General features: G+C 42.7%; 1 protein-coding gene across 2 annotated transcripts in view; it reads left to right on the top strand.

The window, feature by feature from the left end:
• Positions 1–21,534, top strand: part of OXR1 (oxidation resistance 1) — a 230,509-nt gene that overhangs the window by 17,316 nt on the left and 191,659 nt on the right. For both annotated transcript variants that reach the window (XM_056854201.1, XM_056854200.1), the window contains exon 2: positions 2,701–2,745. In XM_056854201.1, coding sequence (XP_056710179.1) covers positions 2,701–2,745 — 45 coding nt within the window. The remainder of the gene's footprint in view (positions 1–2,700; positions 2,746–21,534) is intronic.

Below are 21,534 nucleotides of genomic sequence, written 5' to 3'. Positions count from 1 at the left end.
GTGAAACCATAGAGTTTCTAGAGATGCCTAGAGCAGACTGATGCCACTTTTAGTTTTTTCCTGGATGTGACATAACAACATTGCGCCCCAACCATGTTGCCTGCCCTAGACTTTGGGTTGCCCTCTCCATATTGGGAAATACCTGGAGATTTTGGGGGTAGATTTAGGGAGGGCAGGGACTTCAGTGGGGCATAATGCCATCGAGTCCACCTTCCAAAACTGCCATTTTCTCCAGGTGAATTGATCTCTGTCACCTGGAGAGCAGTTGTAATAGTGGGAGATTTCTACCCACCACCTGGAGGTTAGCAACCATACCCAGACTTCTGCTGGCAACCCTTAAGTAGCTAAGGGTGGAGCTTACAGGAAAAGATGCAAGAGATGGGTAGGCAAGGCTGAAGGGCAGGCTAGGAGCAAAGATATGCCAGGAAGCACCGGCAGGAATTTAAGTGCTTTCTTCCAAGATGATCATAGTTTAGAAAAGGGCCTTGTTGGAAGTTTTAATCTCAAAGAAATTCCTCAGCATCCATATATTTGCTGGTTGAGTTGTTCTGCTTGTGGGGCACTATTCCAGCTGAAGTGGCTGAGACCCTCTGGACTTACATGTAGGGAAAAAATCAGGTTTGCTCAGAGTCATACTAACATGGCAACACAATAGCCTAACCCTAACTCTTCCTAGGGTGGCCAGCAAGGCTCAAATCAGAGAGTGTGCCGGACGGTGTATTTTCTGTTTTATAAACCCAGTCAGGGCAGAGACAGATTTTGGACACATGTTTATTCCATGTATATACCAATTATTAAAAGCCCCGTGGCGCAGAGTGGTAAGCTGCAGTACTGCAGTCCAAGCTCTGCTCATGACCTGAATTCAATCCCGACGGAAGTTGGTTTCAGGTAGCCGGCTCAAGGTTGATTCAGCCTTCCATCCTTCTGAGGTTGGTAAAATGAATACCCAGCTTGCTGGGGGTAAAGGGAAGGTGACTGGGGAAGGCACTGGCAAACCACCCTGTAATCAAAGTCTGCCTAGAAAGCGTTGGGATGTGAGGTCACCCCATGAGTCAGGAATGACCCAGTGCTTGCACAGGGGACCTTTACCTTTTTTAATTCCCCTTCAGTACCAGTAGCAGTACTTGTACTGTTATTGATTGCAGGAGGAGGTTTCCTTCCTACCTTCTTTATGTGGATTAGAAGGGCAGTGCTGCTGGGAAGTAAAATGGAAAAGGGGAGCCAACAGGTAGTTTTGTTTTTTCAACATCCAAAGCAAGAATGGCGGCAGTGCTTTTTAAACTATGAGGTCGATTGGTATGCTTTCCATTGATGCTTTCTGAGTAGAGTATGGGGAGGGTGTAGGTTTGCCAGGTCCCTCTTCACCACTAGCAGGAGGTTTTTGGAGCAGAGCCTGAGGAGGGTGGGGTTTGAAAAAGGGAGGGACTTCAATGCCATAGAGTCCAATTGCCAAAGTGGTCATTTCCTCCAGGTAAACTGATCTCTATTGGCTGGAGATCAGTTGTAATAACAGGAGATTTCCAGCTAGTACCTGGAGGTTGGCAACCCTAGGAGGGGGAAAGAGTAGAAGGAGGCTAAGATTCCATCCCTCACACACACATAATGATTTTTTAAAGAGAGATATTTGAATCTCAAAGACCAGTATTCCAAATTAATGGTTTAGATTGGCTCAAACATTTCTAGCCATCGCTTTTGGAAGGAACTGGCCCTGGTCTGACTTGTCGTAAGTCTGCTTCATACATTCACTATTACGGCTACCCATCAAGCATTTTTGTGGCTGTTGTTCCTAATGTTTAGATCGGCCTTTCGTTTACATCAGGGTTTGTCTGAATGTCTTCCTCTGCCATCCTATATGTTTTTATGAGTCAATGTGGCACCCATAGCACTTGTTATGCTGCAGAGCATAGAAAAGCATGGGATTCAACTACCATCAAAGTTCCTGCTCTTGCAGGAGAAGGACACAAACATCTCCATCTGAAAATGTGCTAAGAAATATAACTTGGCACTTGACCTTTGTTGTGGAGTTGTTTTACCCAGAAATAACCATTTCCAAAGGAATCATATGCTTAAAGCATTGAGCCTTTCCTTCCGTTAAAATAACTGTATTATTCACATCCAGAATAAATCTGTAGGGTTGTATTTTAGTGTGTGTGTGTGTGTGTTTTGTTTTGGCTTGGCTTCTTCTGCAAGCTCTCTGCCAGAACTGCTGGGTAGCATTCAAGGATATGATGAAGCTAGCGGCTAGAAGTACACTTGGGAAAAATGTGGAAAGTGGATTACAGCAGAATTGGGCTCTGGCTATATTTCAAAGACTAGTGTTTGGCAGAAGCCATGCTAATTTCTTTAGAGCAGCTCTTTCCGCTGCTAAATGTCTGTAAAATATTTTTAAAAATGAAAACAAATATAAACACCTGGAGACCAGGGAAGAGTTCTGAAACAGGTAAGCAGAAAAACTGGGATTGTGATCTCAGGAGAAGCTTTGCTGTTGTTTTTTAAAGTATAAATTAGGAATGGGTTTTGAAGTCTAATTTCATGTTAATTGATATTTTGAGTATGCTATAGATGTGCTATTATTCAATGAAAATTAGAATGTTGTTTTCCCCCTGTAATTCATAGCACCCATGTGCACATTGCTTTTATTTCCTTATCCCATTCGTACTTACAATCCCACCAGGCAGAACATTATTCTTGCTTTTACAGGTGGGAACTATGGTTGAGAGATAGTGACTCGCCCAAGGCCACCCAGTGAGTATTAGATTAACTTGGCATGCATGCTGTGCATTGTGGGAAATGTTGTTCTGTGGTTGTTCAGGTTGGAGCTGTTGTTTCTGTTGACACAGATTTTTAACCAGTTGGTTAAAAATAAAATATCAGTGAAAGACAAAGACTAACCTCACCTTAAACTTATTTCTCCAATGAAAATGGCATGTGTGCAACTTAGTAAAGGTCTATCCCTCTGACTATTTATCCCACCTAGCTATTACTGTTACTAATGTTGATGCTTCTGTGTTGTTACCCATGTATATCAAACATAAAAACACCTCCTACATATATTTCATTTCAAAAATTAACTTCTCTGTGTTCTCCCTGATATTGTCTTACTCCCACTTTGCAGCAGGAAACAAAACGTAGGCAGCATAAGGCAATTTAACTTTACAATTATGAGATCTGCATGAAATGCATGTCATTCAGTCTGGATATAGGTAGGTGTGACAACCTAATTGTCTACAAGTAGGCATAAATAATGCCTCGCTGTAGTGAATTATCAGGAAGAAGAGCAGCTTTTGGGGAAAGGAACAGTGATGACTTAATAAAGTCTATCCATTGGTTTTGCTTTAGGCTAATGGCTAATAATGAAATCAAATAGCACTTCTGTCTGGAATTGCAGTGATCAGAACATTAAACCAGAGCTGAGTAATTTCTCAGATGCTTTTCTATTGTGACACCGAGGATATGTTTTCAGGGGAAGATTTCTGAAATTCATGGAAGTACATTTTCCTGATGTAAGAAGAACCATCCTGGATAATTCACTGATTTTCAAGATGGTGCAGTAATATTGGTACAAGTCTGAAATGTGCAAAGAGGAGACATAGCTGGGGTTGGAAGTACAGTGTTCAATGTAATTTTGTATATGTGCCAGAACTAGCTCATGAACTTGTGTAATGTTACAATCTCAAACCATGACTATTGGATCCACTATACTGTGGAGTGTCGCTGCCAATGGGATATTTACTACTTCTGGATTGCTGCAGTTTAATTGAGCCTAATTCCAAGTAAGCATGGACAGGATTAGTTTTGGTTATCTATCTGACTTTGCTTGGTATTGGACAAAATAAACATGCTGGGTTTGGACACTTTCTCCTTTCAGTGATGACGCTGTGTTCACTGTAGTCAGGGAAAGATCTGATCCCACCTAAGGAGTGGAAGTCATAATTGTGTGGTTCAGTACATAAATTTGGCTGGTGATTCGATATCATGAACTGAGCATCATTTCCCCTCAATAAACTTCTTTTGCTTGGAATGTTGAGAGTGTGAGGATGTATGATCAGTATTTAGCCAACCAGGTGACTAAAGCCAGCTTCTTTGTAGGCTTATTCACAGAAGTTTTTTTTTAAAAAAACATTTGATTAGTCTTGATGAAAATCTCATTGATTGCTTCAGACTACACAGATGCTACATGACTGGCTCGTCTTCTGCTTGGTGAGTAACTTCTCTATTTGGGTTAGCCAGTTCTGATAGTTTATTGTACATTATTTAAGTTGTTGTTGTTTTCCCTCTCCAGACCAAAATTCCCACCTGTCTACCATGTAAGGAGTAGGCCAGTTGAAAACAAACCCCCAATATCCAGGTTCGACACAATAATACACCAATGAAAAACAAATTAGATTTTACTGAAGCATGAATGCTCATAAAAATAGTAAGGTGATTGTGAATCAAGCTGAAGAATGGTTGTTTATAACTACCTTCCTCCTCCAGTTTGTCTATAACTGTACTCTTTTACCTTCTCCCATACAAGTGGGCAGCTGTCTTCTATTCTTCGTGGGGGGTAATAAAGAACTTTTTCATGGCTATCAGGGAATTCCCCCTAGACAGCATGGCCTTTGCTGACTGATACTTTGGGATGGGGCATTTGGTACACCATGGATCTCCCACCAGCCCCATTGTACACTTGACTTCTCTCTGCCCTCTCTTAGTCATAATGTTGGGCATTTTTCTAATTAGTATGTACATCTAATTATAACTTACATCTAATGATTTTAATGTATTGATTCTGAATGCTAAGCATGAAAAGAATAACCCCATTAAAGTCTCAATAAGATTATATATCTTTTGCATTCCATCATCAGCCATACATTGCCTAATTATTTTGAAAGGGAGAGCAATGTAAGATTCAATTATTATAGATTCCATTGTTCCCTTTTGGAATACCAGGACAGAAAAACAAAGCTATAAGTAATGAGAATTGCACAGACTTGTCATCATTTTGTGTTCTAAAGACACTCACCAGTATAAGGCTTTGAGATGCTATACTCTGTTCTCATACAGAAAAATATCACAGTAATTGCCAACCAGTGCATGTATTACCCTACTCAGAAATCAGAATGAAACATGACCTTGGTCAAATTATATGCCATTTAGGTTGTCCCAATGACAGTGTTCTTTTTATGGAGGAAGAATAGCTTCCACGTGAATTTTTCCCTGCCAAAGTATGACATTTTGAAGTCACTTTGAGGATGTTTTAAGCTGCCTTTGAAAAAGGTGGTTGTAAAAGCATTTCAGTAAATAAATTAAATATATAAACAAACAATAGCTAATGACAGCAAAGAAAGAGGGTATTTTCTCCAGAGCTTGCCTCAGTGGTAGGACACATGCTTTGCTAGTAGAAGGCCCCAGGTTCAATCCCTGGGATCTCCAGTTAAATTATCCTACCACAGTGATGTCAGGAAAGACCTTCCACTACCAATGAGAGGAACTGGGTGGACCAATGGTCTGACTTTGTATAGGACAGCTTAATATGTTCATATATCAATAGTGTAATTAGGGCCATTTCATACATCAGGCATAGATAAACCAAAGTGCCAGAAGAAACACAAAGTCTTCACCCACTGGTGAAAGACGGCAACAGAAGGGGACAGACAAATCTCCCTGGGGATGGAGTTCCAGAGCTTTGGTGCCATGACCAAGAAATCTCTCTTCCAGGTTGACACCTGCTTAATCTTAGATGGTGGTGGCACCCGAATCAGGACCTTGGAATGTGACATTAGTGGTCAGGTAGGTTTGTAAGGGAGTAGGCAGTCCTTCAGGTGTGCTGGTCCCAAGCCATATAGGGCTTGAATTGTGCCCAGAAACAGATTGGGAGCCAGTGTGGAAGAGCCAAAACTGAAGTGACCCACACCAGTCATATCATGGGTTCAGCATTCTGCTGTAATAATTTGGTATACATGATTATTTGTAAGAAGAAGAAGAGTTGGTTTTTATATGCCAACTTTCTCTACCACTTAAGGAAGAATCAAACTGGCTTACAATCACCTTCCCTTCCCCTCCCCACAACAGACACCCTGTGAGGTAGGTGAGGCAGAGAGAGTGTGACTAGCCCAAGGTCACCCAGCTAGCTTCATGTGTAGGAGTGGGGAAACAAATCTAGTTCACCAGATTAGCCTCCGCCGCTCATGTGAAAGAGTGGGGAATCAAACCTGGTTCTCCAGCTCAGAATCCACCTCCCCAAACCACTCTTAACCACTACACCACGCTGGCTGTAAGGAATAATGCATATAATCTTTCCTGCATCACCACCTAAATGGAAGAATGTTTGTTTTAATTATAAACATTAGATAATACCTATTAATTCACATGGTAAATTAATCTCGTTGTTTGCACCTAAGTGCGCTAGCAACTAGGACATGTAGTGACATGGCTTGAAAGTAAGCAATGTTTTGCTGCTTCTCCTGATAACAAAATTAACAAGTCAGCTGATTCTAACATACATAATCATTATGTCATAACAGTGGACATTAGCTGGTAATTTGAGAACAGTCTGTGCTGGAAATATTTGAATTCTGACCATGTATACAGTGTTCGCTCGTGCAAATGGAGTCCTATTAATCCCGTTCATATAGTTCCAGCACTCTGTAGTGACCTTTCCTTTTACAGTATTTACATTAAATTGGGGGCAAAATCCTTCTACCTGCAGTTCTTTGAGCAAATTCTCCATATCACAATTCCTCATCACTGTTCAGCATGTAGCAAAAAGTCTTTAATTTTTTTTTCTGGAGCAGCTTTAACTAAATTGACTGCACCAACAGGCCACTAAAGCATAAAATATTAAATTCAAATGAAAATATATTCTAAAATGTTCCTCCTGGAACAACATGATCAATGGCACAAAAAAGCAATGCAATGAAATGCTAAGAGTGGTATTTTGATAAATGGAGCAGTATTTGGGCACCAGGAATAGCAAATCAAAACATGCAGAGACCTGGACTGCGACAAGCACCTGTTCCAAATGAGTAATAGGAGATGACTTCTCTGTCGTGGCGTGTACAAATCTAATTCTTAATAATTGACTCAAGTAGAACTCTGGAGACATAGCATTGAAATATCCTAAATAAATAAATAGACTTTTCACAGATATATGAAAGAGTGGATACACCAAGCAGACCCTGGTAATGAGAGATTTAAAGTGTTGGTGCTGCTGGTAATAGACTCAATTTAAAATAGACACAAACGAGCCAAGTTAACATGATATATCAGAAGGAAACTGAGGTGTTTTATTCATGGTTGCTTAACCCTCCTTTATTCCTTGTTTCAGCCAGGATCATTTTTTGGGTATGCACATTACCTCAGTCCTTGGAAGCTCAACGCTGCTTCAACGCAAAACGAACCTGGCTTTTCCCATTCCTCTTCTTGCCCAAATTAAACCATGGATCCTGGCTCATTCTGGAATCACTGAGCGAGCGTACAACTTTCTTGGGTTGAGCTTCGCCCCACCCTTCTCCAAACCCCTCTTCAAGGCAGCATGCTGATAGCCAAACAGGGGAAGCACAGAAGATTGGCTTCTCTCACAGCCAATCATGAAGCAGGGGACAGGGTAAAAGCCGGAACAGCCCGGAACGGCCCGGAACGGGCATTAAACAAATCATACCACAGCAAAAAATAGTGGCATGCCTTGTAGGGGATCCAGAACAATATTTTAGAAATCAAAATGTGGAGAGAGTGCACATTTATTAACCCTTTCTAGGCCAAAATGCCTCCGGAATGGCCCAAAGTGGGCCAGAACGGGCATTAAACAAATAATACCACAGCAAAAAAAGTGACATGCCTTGCAGGGGCTCTAGAACAATATTTTAGAAACCAAAACAAGGAGAGAGCATGCATTTATTAATTCTTTCCAGGCCAAAATGCCTCTGGAACGGCCCGGAACGGGCATTAAACAAATCATACCACAGCAAAAAACAGTGGCATGCCTTGCAGGGGCTCCAGAACAATATTTTAGAAATCAAAACGGGGCGAGAATGTGCACTTATTAACCCTTTCCAGGCCAAAATGCCTCCGGAATGGGCCAAAATGGCTCCAGAACAGCCCGGAACGGGCACTAAACAAATCATACCACAGCAAAACACAGTGGCATGCCTTGAAGGGGCTCCAGAACAATATTTTAGAAATCAAAACGCGAAGAGAGCGTTCATTTCTTAACCCTTTCCAGGCCAAAATGCCTCCGGAACGGGCCAAAATGTCCCAAAACAGGCATTAAGCAAATCATACCACAGCAAAAAACAGTGGCATGCCTTGCAGGGGCTCCAGAACAATATTTTAGAAATCAAAATGCGGAGAGAGTGTGCATTTATTAACCCTTTCCAGGCCAAAATGCCTCCGGAACAGCCCAAAGTGGCCCGGAATGGGCACTAAAGAAATCATACCACAGCAAAAAACAGTGGCATGCCTTGCAGGGACTCCAGAATGCTATTTTAGAAATCACAACACAGACAGAATGTGCATTTATTAACCCTTTATTATTTATTATTTGTGAGAAAGACGGACTAAAATGGGGGGAAATTTTCCCCCAAAGTCAAGGATGCAGTATGCTTTACATCAACTTTGCTTGTGTGCTTGTTGTTGACCTCGACGAAATCTGAAGGTGTTAGGGACACAGTCTGTTGTATTCAAGTACTTTACAGCCTGGAGCTATCAGTGTTTCATCTCGCATTGCCTAAATACAACAACAAGATCTAATGCGTGTGGCTTGCTTTCCTTTCTTGGAAGACCATTGTTGCCATACTTAACCAAGAATTTGCTAGCAAGTTCTTAGGGAGACCCATGACACACTTTAAGAAGAAGAAGAAGAGTTGGTTTTTATATGCCGACTTTCTCTGCCATTTAAGGGAGACTCAAACCGGCTTACAATCACCTTCCCTTCCCCTCTCCAGACACCTTGTGAGGTAGGTGGGGCTGAGAGAGAATGACTTGCCCAAGGTCACCCAGCTGGCTTCATGTGTAGGAGTGGGGAAACAAATCCAGTTCACCAGATTAGCCTCCGCCGCTCATGTGGAGGAGTGGGGAATCAAACCCAGTTCTTCAGATCAGGCTCCACTGCTCCAAACCACTGCTCTTAACCACTACACCACACTGGCTCAGAGTAGTATTAAACGCAGTGGTTTTGAATAAGACAATTTCTCCTTACCTGGATGCTTCTTGGGGACATAGAACTTGTGTGGAATATAAGTGTACATGAAGCACTCAGAAATGAGCTTGGAGGGTATCAGGCTACATAGAAGGTCCCAGCTATGGCAAGCAAGGAGATAAGAGCGCCTGCAAAACATGGCTACATCTGAAGCTACTTTAAAGCATTCACATATTTGTACATTCATTTCCAAAGCCACTACATTTCATGTGACAGGTGCTTGAATGTGTTGTGAACTCTGAGTCCTGACTTCAAAGGGAGTTGCACATTCAGGCAATTCCATAATATCCTCTTAAAGCCAAGTTAAACTGATTCCACATGACAGCAGTATTAATGAGGATCAGTAAATAGTACAGGCTATAACCTCAGGCCAGGCAGCGAGCAGAAAATCACAAGCACAGAATCCTGATACAGAACTAGAGAGAACCCACTGCTGTGAAAGAAGATGGCTCTCAGAGCAGCCTGAATTATCCCACCGTTGCAGGAAAGAAGCCCCAGTAAATGCAAATGGATATTGAAGGTGACCGGTGACAAGACTGAGCATGGCTGACTTCCTCTGATGTGACAGTGCTTTGAGAGCATCTTCAGGCAACCTCTGGCCTAACGGCAACATAATAGTTGCTTCTGTAAAAGATTTGAATCTTTGCAGACATAAAAGAGTGTGTCTGCATTCAAGAAGGCAAGATGATTCAGTCGGCACCATTGCTTTTTATGAAGTCAAATTAGGAGGGTTCTGAACATGGGCAACTCCTGCGCTGCTTTCAGATGTCAAGGACAAATGATAATCTGTTGATGAAAGGGTCAGGTGAGGAGTTGCTCTTGAGGGCTGGTAAGCATTCATAGGAGGGGAGGGGCTGTGGCTCAGTGGTAGAGCATCAGCTTGGCATGCAAGAAGGTCCCAAGTTCAATCCCTGGCATCTCCAGTTAAAGGGACTAGGCATGTAGGTGATGTGAAAGACCTCTTCCTGAGACCCTGGAGAGCCGCTGCCAGTCTGAGTAGACAATACTGACTTTGATGGGCCAAGGGTCTGATTCAGTATAAGGCAGCTTCATGTGTTCATGATTTTAGCCACAGGATCTGTGTTGGGAGCAGTTAGGGAGACGTGCCCACATTTCCCATTGCAATGGTTGTATTTCTTCTATTTTTAACTTGGCTCAGAGTTTTAGTATTAATTTAGTATTGAACTCTGCTGTGAGCTGCTTTCTCCACCCCACTCCCCACCCCTGTCAAGTCACAGCGGACTTATGTCGACCCCGTTAAGTTTTCAAGGCAAGAGATGTTTGGAGGGGTTTTGCTACTGCCTGCCTCTGCATCACAACTCTGGTGTTCCTTGGAGGCTGCCCATGTAAACGCTGAGCAGGGTCAGCCTGTTTGAGATCTGATGAGATCAGACTAACCTAGGGCTATAAAACTCAGGGCGCTTTCTCCATAGCCTATATAATTTTTCCAACCTTATTTTGTGTCCACCCCTAATTTTTTTTCTAAGCTAAAAAGCCCCCAACATTTTATCTTTTCTCGTAGGAAAGTTATTCCAACCCTTTGATTTTGGTTTCTCTTTTCTACTCTTATTCAAAATAACCTTTTGGAGACAGGCTGATGTGTGTGTGTGTGTGTGTGTGTGTTAAGTGCCATCGCTTCTGACTCATGGCGACCCTATGAATGAAAGTCCTCCAAAATGTCCTATCCTTAACAGCCTTGCTCAGGTCTTGCAAATTGAGGGCTGTGGCTTCCTTTATTGAGTCAATCCATCTCTTGTTGGGTCTTCCTCTTTTCCTGCTGCCCTCAACTTTTCCTACCATGACTGTCTTTTCCAGTGACTCTTGTCGTCTCATGACGTGACCAAAATACGACAGCCTCAGTTTAGTCATTTTAGCTTCTAGGGTCAGTTCAGGCTTGATTTGATCTATAACCCACTGATTTGACAGGCTGATAGAGTCTTCCAAATGTGGCTTGATCTATTCAAGGTCATTATAATACTGGCTGTTTTAATTTCAGTTCCTTTCCTAATAATCCCTAACATCCAATGTACCTTTTTGACCTTTGCTGCACAGTTAAGGTTTTCATTGTGCTTACCTACCCTGACCCCAAGCTTTCTTTCCTAGTGAAGCAAGTTAGGCCGAAAGACAGTGACTCGCCCAAAACTGCCCTCAGTTGTGCAGGAAGTTGATTTCCTTCTCTGCAATGTTCTGCAATGCTATCCACTATATCACTCTAACGTTAGGTCTATTCTAGACAATACAGTAATACAGGGATACTTCTGACAGATTTGTTCAGTTACAAAGCTTATCATATGCATTTAGTGTGTTGGCAACTTGCCATTTCAGGAATTCCCATCAACAGTTCTGTAATAATTTTTTGGTTTTTTTGATCTGTGGTATGCTGAGCATTTGCATTATACTTCCAGGGAAGGCAGATTTCAGAACCAGCTGTGCATTGCCCCAGGTTTGTATACCCACTCTGCCATGCAAACTTGGTGGGTAACCTAGGGCCAGTCACTCTCTCTCCATCTAAACTTCCTCACAAGGGTGTTGTCATGAGGACAAAAGAGAAGAGAAGAAAATAAAGTTATAAGGTGCTTTGGGTCCCTACTGGGGACACAAATAGTGTATAAATTTCTGAAACAATATATAGAGTGTTGATTTCAACCAATTGCAAAGAATGGGGATCCATTCAGAGGGTGGCCCTATTGGTCTGCAGTAGAACAATTAGATTTGAGTCCAGTAGCACCTTACATACCAGCAAGGAAGGTTGGACTCTCAGAAGCTTATGCCCTGAAACTCTTGTTGGTCTTTAAGGTGCTGCTAGACTCGAATCTAAATGAATGGGGACTATCCAGCCATATGTAGAGTTGCCAGGTCCCTCTTCACCACTGGCGGGAGGTTTTTGGAGTTGAGCCTGAGGAGGATGGGGTTTGGGGAGGGGAGGGACTTCAATACCATAGAGTCCAATTGCCAAAGCAGCCATTTTCTCCAGGTGAACTGATCTATATCGGCTGGAGATCCGTTGTAATAGCAGGAGATCTTCAGCTACTACCTGGAGGTTGGCAACCCTAAGCCATATGTCCTATGACTTTCCATTCAACATACTGACTCTGTAATTTGTAATTGAGGAAGCTTTCAGTGTCTTTTGGGACAAGACACTTCTGGGGTTCTGGGGAAAGTTTTTTTTTTAAAAATCCTTTACACCATGCAATACAAATTAGTGTTTCCAGTATCCAACACTTGTGGCAGGTATTCTTGCCAGAAATTGCATCACCAGCCAGGAACATGTTAAGTATGCTATTTAGACAAGTCCTCAGCTTGAAGTAATACAGGTCAGCTTTAAGCAAATGTTGCTAGACTAAATATGTGAATATACAAGTTCCATTTCCAGGATACTGTCCCATCTGTCAATTTTAAAACAGAGGGAATCTGAAATGACTTTGATGTTCCAGGCAGGTGGACCTGACTGTAGTTCTCAACAAGTTAGTTTGTAATTATATTTGAAATACGTGACCTTTTTCAATGTTATGTTATTCTGTTGAGTCATTCCTTTCCCCTCCCTCCTGGATGCTGTTACACCATAGGTGCGAACAGAAGAAAATATCTGTGACTCTTTTAAAGGTCAGCTTATGAAAACAGTTCAGAAATGCTGTAAATTGAAATGCCTGGTTGGATATCAAAGTCCTATCAAAGTTTCATAAATAGATATTGGGGGACTTCAGGGTGATGAATTTTTTCATTGCGCTAGACTGAGGCAAGAGAGGTGTCTGATCACAGCTGTGCTCAATTGGTGACTGGTGATATTAAAGATTCTCTCAGTTGGTTATGTATATATGCTGGGGCTGTTCAGACATTACTTCCCTTACACCTGGTGAGATTGGGAGTAAACCTTTCAGTGCTTCCTACTTGGTTTTTAGCAATCCTCCCGGTCATGGGGAAAACTAAAAAGGTGAACTGTGGCTGTTTGAAATCAGGCTGTCCACTAATTAACGTGAGATGAAACAATTCATTTGAAGTCCCTTCTTCTAAGGTGACTTCAGTATTCAACTGTATTCCAGTATTTAAATACACGGATTAAGTATTTGCGGGCCAAACCCAGCGTTGTCAGAAAAGGAGTCGTGGTCTCCAATGAAAACAGAATATGTGAGTGCTGACAGAATGTAAACAAAAGGGAAAGGAGCTGTCATCTGTTTTTATATCTTCTTGCATTGCTAAACTGTGTAACTCATGACCTCAAAGGTCTAGTAAGAACCATATCGCGAGTTTCAGCGTGCTTAGTCAGTTGTCCCGAGACACTCCACCAGACGTTGACTATTAGAAAAGTGCTTAGTTTATTTACAGTGCATCCGATCTCCAGCATACACTTCCAATCAGTAACACATTCCAACATAGCCTCCGGCTTAGCCCTCCTTAACTCACCAACAAAGAGCCCTAGAGGCTACACACTTATATACACATTATACATCAGATATGCACCAGGCCACCTGCTGCTACACCCACAGCATTGCATCACCTTTCCGGCCATATCTGATTCCTTCCAGTTTACACTGCTGCTGCAGGCCATTACAGACTCTTACATCAGCCCAGATCCTCTAGATCTGACATGTACTGACAGCTCCTTCTAACCAGCTGTCCTGTCATAATATTACAACATGCTTGTATTTGCGACAAGCCAATGAAACGGGACGTAGAACAAAGCATGAAGAAGGAATTTCATTAGTAATTTAATGGGATTACCAATAGATATAAGGTAGAATATACATTTAAAAAGAGCTATGGAAAACAGTCAGCTGGATGTAAGATCCTGTGCAAATATAAGATCCTGGGCAGAGTTAAACATGTCTGAGCCCATTTAAATTAATGGGCTGAAACTGGGGTAACTCTGCATAGAATTGCATTGATAATTCACATTCCCACTCTTGTATGCACTTGGATGGGATGGGGGAAAGGAACTGATGTACTGCATTTTTTCCAAGAGAAAAACACTTTATTTGATTCATGAGGCAATGAGAAATATATCTGTTGAAAGTAGTAATAATAAGATCAGGGAGAAGCCCATTGGGATGATTCCTACCAACTTTGCTGCTGTTCGGATAGGGACCTTTTTGACCACCAGAAAGGCACTGCTGGAGATTGTGTGACATGTGGACAAAATCCAGACAGGAAGGGGACAGAAGTGGAGAGGGAGGTTTAAGAAGCTAGTAACCCACTGAAATCACTAGGTTTCAGATTTGTTAGAAAAAGTATGATGAATGGAACATGAACCCTTATGTGCACAATTCAAAACATTGTGCAGGCCATTTTAATCCTTCAAAGAGGGCTCTATTTTTATTGTATATATAGAATGCAGTAGGAAATATTAAATGTACATAAGTGTTATGGTATCAAAATATTTTGACTCCCTTTTACTAGATTGGAACTAATGAGCTGAAGGACTCCAAACTGCCATAGCGGAAAACAGCACCAGCACAAACGCCTAATCGCAGGAAAGAAATGTGACTTGTATTATAGCTTGCTCAGCTAATGGCAGTGTGTACAGACCTGGCCATCAGAACCTGTTGCTGACTTTCTTAGGTTCCCCGCCCCCCATCCACTACATTTTCACCATGCAGGCTGCCAGAGCATGCATTTTTTAGGATCAACAAATGTATACTCTAAGGACCAAAATTAGGGTTGCCAGGTCCCTCTTTGCCACCGGCAGGAGGTTTTTGGGGCAATCAGGGCAGAGACAAATTTTGGGCACATGTTTATTCCCCTTCAGTACCAGTAGCAGTACATGTACTGTAATTGATTGCCAGAGGGGGGTTTCCTTTATGTGGATTAGAAGGGCAGTCTGCAGGGCAGTAAAATGGAAAAGGGGAGCCAACAGGTGGTTTTGTTTTTTCAACATGCGAAGCAAGAATGGCGGCCGTGCTCTTTAAACTATGAGGTTGATTGGTATGCCTTCCATTGATGCTTTCTGAGTAGTATGGGGAGGGGGGAGGGTCGCCAGGTCCCTCTTCACCACCGGTGGGAGGTTTTTGGGGTGGAGCCTGAGGAGGGCGGGGTTTGGGGAGGGACTTCAATACCATAGAGTCTAATTGCCAAAGCGGCCATTTTCTCTAGGTGAACTGATCTCTATCGGCTGGAGATCAGTTGTAATAGCAGGAGGTCTCCAGCCACCACCTGGAGGTTGGCAACTCTAACCAAAATAGATGTGACGGCATCCTCATGGCTGCCATGGGAATACTGCCGCCACTTTAAAGTGATGTTGCAAGGGCTCAATCTTGTTTGGGCCAGCAGTGCTGCAGGCTAAGGAACCCTGCACCTCATCAGGCTTCAAAATGGCCACACGCACACCCAGCAGCTGTTTCCACACTTGAAAAGGTACAGGGGAAACAAGCATGCTGAGCTGCGGGTGGGGGCAATCAGGCCCTTGCAAGCATTTTAAAATCACATTATAATGGCAGCAGCGGCCTTGTGGTGGCTGTGGGGATTCTGTCATGTCTAGTTTGGCCCTAAGTGGGAAGAGTGGGAAGTAGAGTATTCAGGCTCTGTGGTTTGTAGCACAAGTGAAGTTTGCACTCTGTCTAGGGTTCCTAACCTCCAGGATGGGGCTGGAGTACTCTTGGAATTGCAACTGATCTCCAGACTACAGAGATCAGTTCCCCTGGAGGGTAGAGGCTATGGTATCACATTCCCACTTTGATCCCTGCCCAGGATCTGTCCTCAAATCTCCAGGAATTTCCCAAGCCAGAGTTGGCAACCCTAGCTGCGTCCTGCTCATGCTGGCATATCCGCTTTAACTCATCATGAGCATTTACTGTAGTGGTATTTGCACTGTTGACAAGTCTTCCCAAAAAGGTCAGGAAAAGCTTGAACACTCTTACATGTTCGCAAGTTGTGTAAAGCCTGAGTTATTTAGGAGGGCCTTTAATAGTCTAGATTCAGCTAGTGAGGACCACAATTTGCCACCTCTTTATTTGATTGCGTTGACTGCTCTTTATTTGATTGGCTTTGATAGTGTTGCTGTTAATAGGTTGCTGGGTTTTTAAACGTTGGTTTTGAGACTTCGATAGGAGAAGGTGGATTGAAAATTACTTAAATATAACACCTCGGTGCTTGTTCAAAGGGTCGGAACCCTGAGCTGCCCCTTCTTGCTTGTTACACATGGCTTAAGGCTTTTTTCTGCTTTCTGTATGCTGTATTTTTTTCATTCTCTGCTAGAGCAAGTCCTCCACCAATTTAAAATCCAAGAGGCTTTTCTTCAAATTGCCCTACAGTAATCAACAGTTCAAAATAGACTTCAGAAGCAGCAGTGTATGAAATGGCTGTCTGTGCACCGCATGATGCCTTCATGAGCAGGCATTTACATTAGGTCTGTTACCCAATCTCATGAGCACAACTTTTGATTCCAACATGGATTCTAGCTTGGAATAAAATGGCAGTCATCTAACGATACTGGATAGACACTTATTTTTTCCCCATCAATTGCATATCAAGGGTTTAAAAATAGAGTTTAATGTATAAATGGCGTAAAGCCATAAAGGAAACAAATGAATTGGGAACACCATCAAGGAAAATGGATGAAAGTCTCTTAACAGCAACATATGAAAACAAAAAAGAAATTAAGAAGAACTTCAAAACCCCTAATCTGCTTAGATGTGTGCTCAGAACAGAATACATCCATTTCCCACTGTGAGATTTAACTTCTACAGGCTCTGAGGTGAGAACTGAAAGTGGTGACTTGAACATTAGGTCTTGCAGTGGGATAGCTCTGCTACCTGGATGCGGTAGACTTTTTTATCTAGCAGTGAATGTTGTTTAACCACTTGCAGTCTTTAAAACTGTACCTGCTGGTCTCTAAGCATGTAAAAAAGCATCTGGATAGGTGGATAAGCGGGATCACATGAAGTCCCAGAGTTAACTTGGCAGACTCCTTGACCCTCCAAGGCCCTGGGCAACTGCCCAAGCTTGGCCAAGCTTCCACCAGCTTTCCTATTTTTTGGTCATTTAAGCTCAGTCCTTTTCATCTGGCTCCTTTCTGTCATGTCTTTTCTTTTCCTTTGCCTGCACTCTGAGGCAGAACTGTGCACTTAGCTGATAAGATTTTTATAGAAGCCTTCTATTCAGCAGGAAAATGAATGGGAAATTGCCACTGTGCTTCCAATACATGTTTTTCCTTACAGCGTCGCACTTTTCATAGGCTGAATTCAGCAGAAATTGCTGCATTCTAATATTTCCATTGCGCTGTGAGCAATCAAAATTATCTCTCAGGTTGGAAGAGACTCCCCCCCCCCCACACACACAATATATGGCTTCATTTGGTACTCACAGACTCTTTATCTGCTGTGTGGAAAATATCCATAATTTTTATTCCTTCTTTGTCATAAGATGACCCTTAAACACATATGCGTCTTAGGATAAGACACTGGGGGGTGTTCCACAGCAATAAGATGTTCCGCCTCCCTGGAGAATTTAACATTTTACTGGATCAGACCAATATCAAGAGTATTCGGTTCCTAACAGCTGTTATCCAGAGGTTCACAAAAACTGTAAAAGTGATGGACATCTCCTGTGTTTTTTTCTCTCTTTTTTTACCGAAGCATCTGTTACTTAGAGTTATACAGCATCTGAACATCAAGGTCCCATTTAATTATCATTAATAATCATTAGACATAGTCTTCTATGAACATGTCTAATTCTTGTATATGCAAACTAAGCTCATGGTCATAAGTTATGCATTGTGTGAATGCCTTTAATCAATACTGAATCTACTGTAAATGGATTGGATCCAAACGTTTTGGTGCAGTTTGACACAAGAAGCCTGCTGATACAAGGAATCTTTCTCCGATGGATGATGCATATTCTGTGTGTGGAAAGGTCCTTGCATTCTGACCAGAACCTTTGAGCCCAACCCTGTGAGCTTCATTAGGTAACCCTGAGTTGTAATATTATGAGGGAGAAGGAGAACATATTCCCTCTTTCCACAACCTTGATGATTTTTAAAATGTATATAATTTCCTCCTTACCGAATTTAACTATATGGGATTTTTAAAAATACATGTGGCTTCGTATAACCCTTAGTAAACATTATATGTAGGGTTGCCAGTTTCCCCTTCTCCACTGGCTTTTTGGGGCGGGGCTAGGGGTGATGATGCTGCGCACAACACAATGACATCATTTCCAGGTTTACCCTGGAAGTGGTGACATCACATGGGATACTCTAGCTTGCTCCCCCCAAAATGTAAGTTTTAGGGATATCCTGGCTCTTTTCAACAATTGTGTGTGTAAGGTGCCATCAAGTCACAACTGATTTATGGCAACCCCAGAAAAGGGCTTTCAAGGCAACTGAGAAGCAGAGGTGGTTTGCCATTGCCTTCCTCTGCAGAGTCTTCCTTGGTGGTCCCCTTTCTAGTACCAAACCTGTTCAGCTTCTGAGATCTGATGAGATTGGGCTATACTGTGCCAATATCCCTCCCAGACTGTCTATTCCTGCCATTTAATTTGATAGGTTGTTAGCATTCGCGCTGCCAGTTTTAGAGGGTGAACCATATCCGGTTTATGTAGGAACTGTTTCTATTTATGACATACTCTAGAATATGCGCACAAACTTCATGTGGATGGAAGCATCTTTTTCGAAGCATCACCTAACATTAGGAATCAGGGTCTTTTTTTGAGACACAAATCATGGTTCATCACCTCTAAGTCTTTGAACCAGCTCGCAGAGCAGCATTCAGATTCCTACACTCTCACACTCCAGATGTTCTGTGCTCACTTTTGCTTCTGTACCTGTAAACCTATCAGATTGCCACCCCACTATTCTAAATATATAAGGGACCATGAGTCAGAGTGGAAGAGTGACAATAGAAGAAGCCTGAAGATGTGATGATGGCACCAGCTGCCATCTATGATCCCCACCGAATCCCAATAACCCATTACATAGATCATGGGCACAACTCTGATAACAAGTGGCCCAGCCTTCAAAAGGAGAAGAAGAAGAGTTGGGTTTTACATGGCGACTTTCTCTACCACTTAAGGAAGAATCCAACCGGCTTACAATCACCTTCCCTTCCCCTCCCCCACAACAGACACCCTGTGAGGTAGGTGGGGCTGAGAGAGCTCTACAAGAGCTGTGACTAGCCCAAGGTCACCCTGCAGGCTTCATGTGTAAGAGTGGGGAAACAAATCCATTTCACCAGATTAACCTCCACTGCTCATGTGGAGGTGTGGGGAATCAAACCCGGTTTTCCAGATCAGAGTCCACCTCTCCAAACCACCACTCTTAACTACTACACCAAGCTGGCTCAAAAAGAAGGAAATGGCATAGAAATGGCAGTGTTTGGACCAGATGGTGCTTCCCAATATGAAGTATTCATCCCCCCAAATGTGCCTTATAAGGCATCCCTGCATTCTGACACCACCTCTCTATTTCAGGAAGCAGGAGCTGATGTTTTCTTGGCAAAGCACAATGCCCAAGTATGAGCTGCAGCAGTCAAACGTCTGTTCTTTAATGTCAAGCAAACAGAAGGAAGGCTGACTACTTTTAACTTCTGAGAGACTAATAATACCGTCTCCCAGCTGGAATCAGAGGCTTGCAGATACCTGTGATTACCAAGAAGTCATCTGTTGGGAAAATGCCTGCATTGCCTGGAACTGGCAATGTATGCTGGGATTTCCCCCTGTAGAATGAGAATTACCAAACTTTAAACAGATGACCTGAAACCTTGTACTTTCTTCTCCTTAGGGGCTATGAATAATCTTCACGCCCTTAACAAACTATTTCAGCGAATGTCTCTTTGTTCTGGTAAGGAGTAAGAAACATTTGAGATACTCTGCTGTGTAGCTTTTTCTAGGCATCTTTTTTTTTTTTTTTAAAGGGGAAAGCAATTGGCTGTAATGTTGAAGGGGGCTCTAGCTGGAAGACTGCTTGTAAAACCTTCCCCTCAAGCCATTTTCCCACTCTAAGTCACCCTCCTATGAAGTTGGGCTTACCAATTGCCCTGTTACGGAGGACAATTGCCTGCCAATCAACAGGGCTGCCCGCTGCCCCTCAGCTGGCACTCCTCAGTTGTATTCAGTGGGGCTCACTCCCTGAAAAGGGTTCTGGAGAGCCAGCATGGTGTAGTGGTTAGGAGCAGAGGACTCTAATCTGGTGAACTGGGTTGGTTTCCCCACTCCTCCTCATGGAGCCTGCTGGGCGACCTTGGACTAGTCACAGTTCTCTCTGAACTCTCTCAGCCCCACCTACCTCACAAGGTGTCTGTTGTGGGGTGAGGAAGGGAAGGCGATTGTAAGCTGCTTTGAGACTCCTTAATGGCAGGGTATAAAAACCAACTCTTCTTCTTTTTCTTCTTCTTAGGACTGCACTGGTAATCACATAGCCAATGAAACTTGACTCCACTGTGATGTTGCTAAGAGCAAATGACACTAAATGCACTCTACGGCCAATCCTAACTGAAGCCATTATTTGAGCCTGCTTTAGACAGAGAGGGTCTGGTGGGACGGCAGTGGGACGGGGAGAATTCCTGCCCGTGTGAATGTGAGCGAGAGGAAGTGCAAAGATTTTTGCACTCTTTTGAGCCTTCCCCCCAAGTGTGGATGAAAAGAAGGGGCAATGCCAGACACTGTGTGCAGTTTTTCAGGAAACTTGTGTCCCTAGGCCTGCTGAGCTCTGATGAGTATTCATCTTTTCATTGAATGGCTGTGATGTCTTCCTGGAAGAGTATAGCGGCAAGGGTAGAAGAAGAAGAGTTGGTTTTTATACCCTGCTTTTCTCTACCTTTGAGGAGTCTCAAAGCAGCTTACAATCACCTTCCCCTCCCCCTCCTCACACCAGACACCTTATGAGGTAGGTGGGGCTGAGAAAGTTCAGAGAGAACTGCAACTGGCCCAGCAGGCTTCGTGTGGAGGAGTGGGGAATCAAACCTGATTCTCTAGATTAGAGATTTAAAGCCTTTTTCCTTGGAGGGGAAATGAAAAAAAAGAAGAAGACTTTTTCCCTTGCAGGTAAAGAAACCTCAAGGTTCTTTTTTGGACCAATAGGTGGCAGTAAAACACAAGCATGTCCTAAACTTATTACAAGCAGAAAGTAATAGCATTTTCTTACATGAACTCACTGTGTATGCAAAACACTAATATTGACCTGATGGGTGGATTGGCTAATAGCTAATCTTGTTATCAGACTGCCCAGTTTTATATATATTTTAATAACTCTTTAAGTTTAGTTTATAATAACAATAACAAGAAAATAAAAATTCAGCAGCAGTAGGTTAAACAAAGAAGAAGAAGAAGAAGAAGAAGAAGAGTTGGTTTTTATATGCTGACTTTCTCTACCACTTAAGGAAAAACCAGACCGGCTTGCAATCACCTTCCCTCCCCCTCCCCCACAACAG

The sequence above is a fragment of the Euleptes europaea genome, chromosome 8 (genome assembly GCF_029931775.1).
Source record: "Euleptes europaea isolate rEulEur1 chromosome 8, rEulEur1.hap1, whole genome shotgun sequence".
Classification (NCBI taxonomy): Eukaryota; Metazoa; Chordata; class Lepidosauria; order Squamata; family Sphaerodactylidae; genus Euleptes; species Euleptes europaea.
This window is presented reverse-complemented; position numbering and strand designations above follow the sequence as displayed.